This window comes from Ambystoma mexicanum, chromosome 3q (genome assembly GCF_040938575.1).
Source record: "Ambystoma mexicanum isolate Mex_15411 chromosome 3q, UKY_AmexF1_1, whole genome shotgun sequence".
Classification (NCBI taxonomy): domain Eukaryota; kingdom Metazoa; phylum Chordata; class Amphibia; order Caudata; family Ambystomatidae; genus Ambystoma; species Ambystoma mexicanum.
Genome location: NC_090926.1, coordinates 775,508,623 through 775,519,556, shown reverse-complemented (window position 1 = coordinate 775,519,556; position 10,934 = coordinate 775,508,623). Strand labels below are relative to the sequence as shown.

At 45.7% G+C, this 10,934-nt stretch overlaps 1 protein-coding gene across 2 annotated transcripts in view; it reads right to left on the bottom strand.

The window, feature by feature from the left end:
• Positions 1–3,925: 3,925 nt before the first annotated feature.
• GRB2 (growth factor receptor bound protein 2) overlaps positions 3,926–10,934 on the bottom strand; it is a 281,266-nt gene continuing 274,257 nt past the window's right edge. For both annotated transcript variants that reach the window (XM_069654806.1, XM_069654808.1), the window contains exon 6: positions 3,926–6,515. In XM_069654806.1, the coding sequence (XP_069510907.1) occupies positions 6,330–6,515 (186 nt within the window). In that variant the 3' untranslated portion in view covers positions 3,926–6,329. The remainder of the gene's footprint in view (positions 6,516–10,934) is intronic.

Genomic DNA, 10,934 nt, shown 5'->3' with positions numbered 1-10,934 from the left:
ACCTCAAGCCGTCAAAGAGCATATGGAGTAATCTGGTTTGTACATCAGATGCAAAACAGATTTCCTTCGCCTTGCGAATCTATGCAAGACTGCGCTAGATGACATGGCTCTGCCTATGCTCTCTGCAGTATCCAGTCCAGACTTGAGGCACTCCTCCATAGCCTCCTTCCCATCCAGTACTATCGCCAGGAAACCATTCCACTCCTCACCCTCCGGGATGTGATCAACCGCTGCATCTAAACAGCTCCACAGGGTGTAAGTGAACCTAGCTAATGTACAAGTCACATTTGTAGATTTAAGGGCCATACTACCAGAAGTAAAAGCTTTCCTCGCCCAGGCATCAATCTTTTTGTCGTCCCTGTCAGGGGGCATAGAGGGATAAGCCGACTGTTCGCCTGAAAGCTTGGTGATTCAAGCTGCGACTGCGAAGGGTGCTTAGATAAATATTCTGGATTCAAGGGAGCAGGTCTATACTTTCCTACAAATTTCTTATTTATAGCTGGTAGAGATTCAGGTGTCTCCCAATTTGTCATAACTATTTTGGAGAGCTTTGTGGAAGGGAAAGACCGGGTCTTTGAGGCCCTTCATCAATAATATCTGTAAAGTCGTCCTGGTCATATCTTGGGGACACCGACTTCCACCCCATAAAAATCCATCATCTTCCCATGAGGTTCCTATACCCCGGTTCAGCATGGTCTGTGGGGTCAGGCCTTTCAAAATCTACCTCAGGTGAGGTATCTAGGCCACTGGCCGATTGTAGGCAGTCAAGGGTCTGACATTTTTGAATTATGATCTACCATTTCCTCAGGGACTTCTCTTGTCCCAAATTGAACACCAGATGTAATTTCACCAGAGGTTTGTTCCTCAAAAATAGATTTAAAAACTCCTGCCTGGGCTGAGGTGGAATATTTTTTCTGGTAAAGGTAGAACAGACCTAGCCTTGGCCATAGTTGTCTTGGGAACCGGTATGAAAGATTTCCCAGACAAAGCCAGCGACTGAATCTACCCCGGCTTCAACATGCTCGAAGGAATCCCTGAGGTTATCGAGGAGGGCTTCGACGGCGTCGAAGGACGCATCGAGTCGATAGCTGACTTCGACAATGAGGACGCCATTTTGTCCTCAGGCAACCTCGATTTATGCACCAAAGGTTTCTGTATAGTCTCATGAGGCGCTGGAGAATCGTCCGAGGACGCCCTCGACTGTCAGATTTAGCGTGAGATGTTTTGGATTTCCCTCAGTCACCTTTAGAGTGAACAGGGGCATGCTCTTCACGCAACTTTGAAGGGGTCGGGCCGCCTTCTCAAAAATCTTTAGCATTGAAGCCCTAAAGGCCTCCCATTTCTTTAGGGAATCATGTTTCGAAGGACAAGAAATTAACCTTCTGTCAGGCGAGGAAGAAGACTAAGATCTATGACAACGCTTTTTTGATTTTTTCGATTACAAGGAAGAGGACTTCGAGTGACTTTTGGACCTCGATCGCCTCATGACGAGATTTAATTCGACTCTCTCGAGTCTTAGTCTTTTTGCAGACTTGAAAGACTCTTCCCCCACCGCTAGTTTACCTTGGCGTTCCTCAAGAGCCTTGTTCGACATCGCCTGACACAACCCGCACTCGTCGACTTGGTGATCAGTACTAAGGCACCAAAGACAGTTTCGGTGAGGATCCGTAATGGACATCTTTCTTCTGCATTTGAGACACTTTAAAACCTGTCGTGGGTGTTGTCGGGGTTGAGGAAGAAGACATTTCTCGATGCGAAAAACTGATCCGCCGTTTCGATACACGAAGCAGAAGATTGGAAAAACGGAACTGAACCAACGGGCGCGGCTCAAGCCCTTTATACGACGGAGGAAGTCTACACTCGACGGCAGCCTTGGGACCAAGCTATGCAGCCTCGAGAACAGAGCCTTCTGGTGAAAAAATTTCCGAAAGCAGCAAGCTGGCGAATATATCGAAGATGAGGAATACGTGGGAGGACACAATCCATTCGAAAAGGGATAGACTTGTGTCCCTTTGTGTCTTTGAGGCAAAGAACCTCCATTTTGTGAAATGGAGTGAGGGCGGGGATCAAAAAGACCCAGCCAGGTACAATGGTTTTCATCACCATTCTACCCACATGACAAATTGAGGCAGTGCCCCCTCTGGGACACTTTGGGGATACCCCTGCCTTAAGAGTCGCAAGGACAAGGCAAAGCACACACTAAACATTAAGCCTAACATTATACCTGGCTGGGTGAAAAATAAAGACCAAAAACCCAACTAAAACAGCAAAAGTACAGGGTGCTAGGTTTTCCGGTCGAAAGTGGGCTCTCTTACAATTTCTACACCCCCCCCTACTCCACATTCCACAAAAAAAGTAGCAGGCCTGTCCGATTTCCCCCCTGCCCCCACACCTCCCCACGTATAGAATTTGGAGGGCCCCCCCATCTAGTAATATCATCCAGCGTTGGTGGCAATAGTGTCACTAGGCATAGAAACATTCAACGAAACAACCCTGAATTAATTTGGCCGCAAGGTGTGCAGAGCCACTGTGAAGTACGGCTAGCCGATGCACCTGAAGATAACAGGCAGTTGGGAACAGGGTTTGTGTGGGTTAGTTTCCAAGTGTGGACATGTGCTTGCATATACCATGTCTAATTATTTGAAAGCTTCTAAGGCAGAGTGCTTCATGAATAGCATTTACTAATATGCAGGGATACTATGTGTAGGAGTAAAACGATGCCAACTGAAGATTAATTTGCTTAATACATACACGCTTGCAATAATTCCAAGTACTGTGGCAGTGCCGAACCAATACCAAAACATATGGATACCCTGCAACATGGTTTGCATGTATGGTAAGGTATTTATAATGTGCCTATACACAAGTGCTTCAAGGTGCAACCAAGAAGGGGGGGGAGGGGGCAAGACACATCTTACAATTCCTAGTATCTTTTAGATTGTGCAAGTGCGCAGACAAGTGGAGCGGGGGGGGGGGGGGAGAAGTGCACCCAGAGCAGCAGGGCCCTGAGTTAAGTGCAAGGAGGGCTCGGCCTCCCAAGGGAATCCCAGCCAGGTAAGGCATGGTAGGCCAGTAGGCAGTGGAGGAAGGTCAGTGCAGTGGCGCTGGACGGGCGGTGCGGGGGAGAGCTGATATAACTCACAGGAACACCAAGCTGCCAGTCAACATAGATGCAGTAATAGGTGAATGTTTGTAGAGGAGAGGCAGAGAGAAGGAGGACTGAATATGTGAACAAACTAGTGGCGGGTGTTTGCAGACGATCATGGACTAATATTACAGAACAGAGTTCCTAGTATTTAGCATCCCTAATCACATCTGAAATTCTCACATGCTTGCTGGTCTTGGTTGGGCTAAATGTTAGTAATTTTGGCCATTGTGCTCTCGTGACCTACCTGTAAGAAACAGAATATTACACGGCACTGGAATGCTACCCAAATTGCTTTTTCTTTGAGTTTTGTCCTATTTTCCCACATGATTTTCTCCTGTGCTTTGCTGCAATCTGCGAGACATTGCGCTAGTGGTTCCAATCATGTGCACGCCTGAAGGATTAGGTGAATTTCATCAGTTAGCTAGCAGTAACCATCGACAAAAATACGAAACAATATCCGTTAGGAGAGGCAGAAAGGGACAAATATAAGTAGGGAAAAACATGGAGAAGCGCACATAAAACCTTCAAAATCTCTTTAATGCACCAAATTAAGGGTTTGCAGAGTAAACCTGCAAGATCTCTTTTTAATTCCATTAAAATAAGCAAATATTTCTCAGAATATAACCCATTGTGTAGCATGCACCCATATGAAAGCCCTCCACACAGCAAACCCAGCACCTCCTCCATATCCTTCCACACATTCATTCTGGGGCAGCTATTGCTTCCCTCAGACAAACGCATGCACTGTGCTTGCTGACTGAAGACCACACACAAAGCTTTATTATTCACAGTTTATTAGTTGCTATCTAGGAAATGGTGCATCAGTTAGATAACGCATAGAAGCCATTTTGCTTATTTAAACACTGATTTTCCTTTTTATATATATGTACACAAAAGACAGATGTCTGACAAACACCAATCCGAAAGAGACAATCCGATGTCTAAGGGAAAAATCCCAGAGACTGCTTTCAGGCGATTTGGGAAAATAAGCAAGGGCAAGAAGCGAGAGATGGATTGGGGATGCACAGGTATGAAATGGCAGGGAGAGGGAAAATAAACTTGATAAAGGACAACATCAAACTTTGCTCGAGTGCAGATGAGCTAAGAGCTTTGCATCTTTGCTAAGATCTACTGCTATAGCAATGAACTTTTCCAGAACGAAAATCCCTTCGATATCACCTTATGCCGTAACACTTTGCAGATTAACCAGACAACTATCAGCTTCCATCGCAATCCATTTCATAAAACAAGCCTCTGCTCTCACTGCAGCTTTGTCAGAACACATTTGTGGAAGGCTCATTTAATGGACACTACATACATTCACTGCCCATTTTCAAGACTACGGTATTACCATTGGTTCAACTAAATCCAAAGGACATCCAGATTTTTGGGAATAATCCAATTACTGATCTGACCAAAACAATTAAAAATAATTTAAGAGCACTTACTCTGGTACTCCCAATTCAACATGGATTATTTTTAGAACTTGAAAACACTGATTGTTGAAGGTTATGACACATCCACAGCTGCAAGACCGCTTCCTGGTCCTCTGGTTTTAAAATGGCTTAGTTTCAACCCATTACATGGGCAGCTCAGTCTAGCTTCTACCCCACAAGTATAAGGCAAATTCATATCCAGTCTATATAAGTGCAATCACTGACATGCAAAACGGAAGAGGCACCTTTTGATTCACGCATGGAAAACCCTAACCAGTCTCTGGGAATTAAAGGCAACAATCTGGGTAGAAAAACATTGCAATAAATAAATGCATTTCACAAGTTCTTCCACCTAAGGCTGTCCTTTCATACAACTGCAAAGACGTTGTAAGGCCTGCAGGACCAGGAGGTGTGTTCCTACATAATGCTCAAGGTCAAGGCACTGCAGACCTTATAAGGCCATGAGGGAGATTGCCTTGTCACATAGTCCAGACAAGGTGCAGTACTTCTAGGAGCAGGAGGGAATGCCCAAGATCCAGAAATCACATGGCATGCAGAGGGAGACGGTCACCTCGAGAACCAGACAGCAGTGAATACATCCTAAGATGTAAACAGTGCCACAGAGCCAGTAATCACTCAAACAGCTGGACCAGTTCATAGCGTAGCGGTTTATTAATTTACATTAACTGCTATGAGGACCAAACCCGAGAACTCACCCAAGGGGGCATTTATAAATTGTGTTATGGGACAATTGCAGCATTTCTGATGAGCATCTAAGCAGGGGGTTATTCTTATTTACCCACTGTAATACAAGGCCCCAAACTGCCAGTGATCAAGACCCAATTGCACTAAAGGAGGATGGCCATCAGATCAAAGGTCATTTGGATCTGCCTGCCATGCAGAGGTGGGACGGTGTCAAGTACTAGACTGTTGATCTCGGGGGAAACCTATGATTAAAACAATAAGAGGCCCGCATGTCGCTCTGCCGCCTTGCAAAAAGATATTTACATTAAAGAAGAAAACAAAAAGAAACTGAAAGAGGACTGTGGTTATTTCTTTGAAAATAATGAATGAAAAAAAAGACATCCAGAGAGAAGGCACTATGGAAAAATAAACGAAAAAGTGTTTGGGCCACTTTAGAGTGCAACAGAGAACTGCTAAGGACAAAGAAATTACACCCAATGTAACAAGCTCGGAACACCCCGAAGACAGATGTTCAAGGACATGTGGGTATGCTCAAAACAAACAGGGGGCCACAGCACAGTCAACAATCAGTGAAGGATCGAAAAGGGGAAACACTGGGGTGTTGGAATGAGACAAATAAAACTCTGCATCTTCTTGGACCAGATCAAATAAAGCAAGAACCCCTTTGCATAGAGAAATAACCAGCATCTAATCATGTATCATTATTGTGAGTGCTTTAAATAGCAAATTGCATGCAACTAGAAACACCACACAGAGCAGGATAGAAAAGGGATGTGCAGAAGGAGCAGGGCACATGAGCAGCTGTGGAAATCTTATTTATAAAAAAATTCTCTTTAATTTAAATGTAAGTTTTGGCATTCAAAACCAATCGTCCCTTCCAAAGTGAACCCCAAAAGTTTCGTAACAAGAGGCCTTCCTCCTTCAGAGGGGGGGAGGACAGGCAGCCCGCAATTTGAAGGCTTTTCCATCGGTGGAAAGTATGTGGCTGTTTTTATTGACGGGGTCCTCGCTCCTCTGTTACTTAAATATGTTGATCCTCTTTAGACGTTGCGGTTCACAGGGGTAACATAGTTGCGAGGAAACATGCCTGTCATTCCGTGACAGGCTCCCTTCCACCAGTTGGGGTCTGAGTTGTCAATAACCTGGATGAAGTCCCCACGGCGGAAGCCCAGCTCCCCCTCCTCCTGTGGGTCAAAGTCGAAAAGGGCCTGGACGTAAGTCGGTTGCTGAAAATTGGGAAAAGAAAAGCAAGGGTTACTGTCCACCCGATGCAGCAGCGTTAAATCATAGAACATACAAGCAGAATCATAATGTCTAGAAGTAGACCACAATACCGCACTCATGGCTACCTCTTAGCCAATAATAATTTACCATTGGCAGGAATGGTGGGCTGTATGCATATGGAGAACTACCATTAATGTCAGGGTGCAAGTGATGTATGCCTGGTTTGCAACTAAAAACTTATTTTACAGTTTTAGTTTTTCTACCTGATGCTGCAAGGACCTGACTGGGGAGCCAGCCAATTCTCAGGGCAATGTGAGCAGAGAGCCAATGATATGCTCCAGGAGACAAAAGCAGTTGTACCGTCTGTTAGGTAGAATTGCATGCAGTACCCTCTGGGACCACCACATACAATTAGGACTACAGGTGTATGCAAAACCAACCTTTGGTATAAGTCTGTACTACACTGTTTTTGGTAGCGAGCTGAGCAGCCAGGCTCATCTCAAGAGGGAATGTAGAGCAGTAAAAGATGTTACACAGAGGTCTTGCAATCACAGTGGTTCAAGTAGACACTTACTCAAGGTTTCTTGGTAAAAAACAATTATTAATGTATTACAGTCATTTAGAAAACATTCACTAGAAGGAGGCAACTTAATATACACACAGGTCAGTACCAAACCAATAGGTCTGAGTAAATTAGGCTCTCCTGAAATAGGAGCAAAATGGCATTTCAGTCACTTTAAATAGGAGTACAAAGGCACAAGTTAATAAAAATAGATCGCAAATACTTTTAGGCAGTGTAAATAGTTTTAGTTCACCAGAGGACTCGATTCAGTTCAATAGGCCTAGGCCAAAGTCATAGGAAAGAGTAGTTCTTGTAGTAAACGGTAAAGTCTTTGCCAAAGTTTTCAGAAGTAGTTTGTATGAAAAAGAATCATAAGTTGGGTCACAAGCTGATTAGGCCTGCAAGTTGGGAAAGTTTCACAAACTTTCAACGTGATGGGTAAGTTCTCTCAATCGGGTTGGCACAGTACCTTAATATGAAAGAAAAGATGCAGCTGAAGACGTTGGTTCCTGGCAGTTCCTGCAGATCTCACTGTTCCTGAGCCACAGTCTTGGGGACAAGAGGGAGGACGTCGGGGGACTCCTGCAATGCACAGGGACTGGTCTAACTAGCTGGCAAAATTGAAGATCTTTGGTTTGAGTAGCTGTAGTCAAACAGACAAGCTGGTGTCCTTCCCCCTCCCCTGGTTAAACCTAACCGGCTCCGAGAATGGTCCCACCAACTCGAAGGAAGAAGTCGTCCTTGAAGGGGCTTCTCTGTCGAGATTAACTTGGCAATTCGGACCTGCAGCAGGGCTTCACCAGGCTAACCAACGGTCCAGGAGTTGCAGCAGCCGTCCTCTTCACTTCGTCTTCGGTTCTTACGTTCCAGTGGTCGCCCATCAAGCTAAGAGACTCGCCTTTTAAACAGTTCTCTCCCTTTCATTCCAGCCTAGCTGTCACTCGCCCAGCAGGGTGGCTGTCCTTGCCGGAAAGTCAGCCAGCCAATCACACCAGAGTGCATTTGGGTCTCCTAGGAGACTAAGCACAGGGAGTTTTGGGCACCTCCCTCACTTCCTGCCCACCCCAGACACTCCGCTGCCAGAGGCGGTCTTCAGTCCTAAAGCCCGCCAAAGGCTTAAGAACAAAGGGACCAAACCTGGTTTGGCGCGCAGAGACAAACTCTAGAATGACCTTTCCAAAAAGAAACGGCGAAAAAAGATGACCGGGACCAGTTTAAACAAAGGGGCATACGGCGCCATCTTGAAAAACATGGCTCCCGCGATTTTTAGCTACTGATGTTCACGGTCGGGAAAAATCATGGTAGTTCGTTGTAAAACCACTGCCACCAGCCATTTCTGGGAAAGGGTAGCATTTGACTGCTACATACATTTCTGGACACAGGGGATACTAGGTAACCCCTCCAGCACTCTATAGGAAGAGTCTGTGCTGGTCTAGGAATTTAAAAAGACTAGTAAAGTCAATTTAATCTTACATTCTCTGGGGCACCGTAGTAGTTAAACCTTTTGGAAGTCTAGAAAGACATCCCTGTGTCACTGCACTGAGGCTAACGCACAAGAAAAGATGATGCCTACGGAGTTAGCTAAAACTCCATAATCAAAGAACACAAGAGTAAAGCCCACATCAAAATACATGAGTGGGAAAAAAGGCTCACACTTTCCAGGTTAAAAAAAATCAAGTCCTCAAAAACCAGCAAAGTTGCTGGGGGTCTCTAAGGTGAAGGGAATTAGCATATTTGTGATAATTCTCCCCAACACCGTCGCACATAATTCATGAAGCCAATACAATTAGCAACAATACAGATCCAGCACAGTCACTATGGGGGTATAAATTCACAAACCTAATAGTACAAAGAATTATAGACTCGATGTTGTGGCGGGTCGGAAGGAGGAGTCAGACACTTTAAGGACATTTCAGTTTTTTAAATTTATTTAATGAAATTATATAGCCAAGGCCTAAGGAGCATATTACTTACCTGTAATAATTGTTCTCCGGTATGGGTCTGGCATGGATTTACATGCTCATGAATATTGCGTCATCAGGCCAGGAATCCTCGGTAAAAGAAAAAACTTTCACTTATAAACTGCCTTTCCACTATAAATCAATCACTGAACTCTGCGTCATAGAGCTCCCAGCCAATGACTGCCCTCGCCCTAAGTCCCTCCTTTGGCAGCCATCTTCACATTTGGTGGCATGTAAAGTGGCAGTATGACCAAGAAGAGCAGGAGGGAGGCTTCACATTTGAATCCATGCCAGACCAATGATGGAGAACAACAGTTAAATGCAAGTACCTTGTTCCTTCCCCAGCATAGGGTCTGGCATGGATTCACATGCTCCCGAATAAAGAATACATAGAAGTACATAAATAGACAACCACAGGAGGTGGCAAGACTCAACAGAAGCAATTACACTTGCCTCCACACCAGGATCACCTTCAAACTAACAGGTTGTGCAGCACTGCTTGGGTGACCCTGGACTCCTCTCTGAAATCCCTGTCGATGCAGTAGTAACTTGAAGGCGTGCGTAGACCTCCACGTAGCAGCCCTGCAGATGTCCAGCAGGGGCACACCAGACAGAAACGCCGTCGTTGCAGCGATCGCTCTGGTAGAACAGTTTCGGCCGGCCAGGCAGCGGTCGGTTCGCCAGCTGGTGACAGTGATGCAGCCGGAGAGCCACCTGGAGATGCAAGCCTTGGACAAGGCCTTCCAATGATTCACAAGACCAAAGTTCACAAAAAGCTGAGCTGTCTTTCCGGAAACCCTTGGCGCAAGCCACATAGAACTTGAGAGCACGCGCCACATCCAGTGAGAGCAGAGTCCTTTCAGCGGGCGACAAAGGCATTGGAAAAAAACACAGGCAACACCAAAAGGTTTGAGATGGAATGCCGACGGAACCTTCAGCAAGGAGGGGTGCGACCGCAGCACCATGCTCGTATCGTGGAAAGTCAAATAATGCTGCTTGCAGGATAGGGATTGGATCTCACCCAGCCTTCTGGCAGAGGCAATAACCACAAGGAAAAGCCTTCCACAAAAGGTACATGAGCGTCATAAGAACCACGTTGATTTCCCACGCCGGGGCGGGAATGATCGGAACAATTCTTTAAGGAACTACTTTACCAGACGGTGTGACTAAAGCGAAGACCGTCCCAGAGACCTGGTGTAACAGGAGATAGCTGCCAGATGCACCTTGATGGAGGCGCGAGTCAGTGCCGCCCTGGCCAAGGACAATAGGTATGGCAGGCCCAGAGGGTCCACAACCATCAGAGGGTTGATCGGTGTCCGGCACCATGCCATGAAGCACTTCCACTTGTGCCCGTAGCACTTGAGAGTCGACGCCGATCTGGCCCTGGCAAGGACCTCTCTGTAGTCCGTGGGAAATCATATCCAGAGAACTATTTATTTATTCGCATTTGTTAAGCGCACATCAGACCGAAGGCATCGTGGCGCTAGTTACAGTGTTGCTTATACTTGATTACATACAATTCATGTCCGTGCGGTTACATTGGACGAGATATACTTTTTTTACAGACATGCAAGATCAGCATAAAGACACGTGAGAATGGGGTTAGTTGAAAAGGGTAGTTTTGAGCTTTTTTCGGAAGGAGAAGAGAGAAGCATCAGCTCTGAGGTCCGTAGGTAGGGAATTCCAGAGCTTAGGTGCCAGGAAGGGGAAGCCTATGCCTCCTGCTTTGGTTCTGTTGATGCGAGGTATTGCTAGTTGGTTTGTGTATTGAGCTCTTCTTGGTCTTGTGGATTGATATTTACCCATCGTGTCAGATAGGTAAGAGGGAGCTGTGAGGTTGATGCATTTATGGGTGGTTGTGAGAATTTTGAAGGAGATCCGGTCTTTGACTGTGAGCC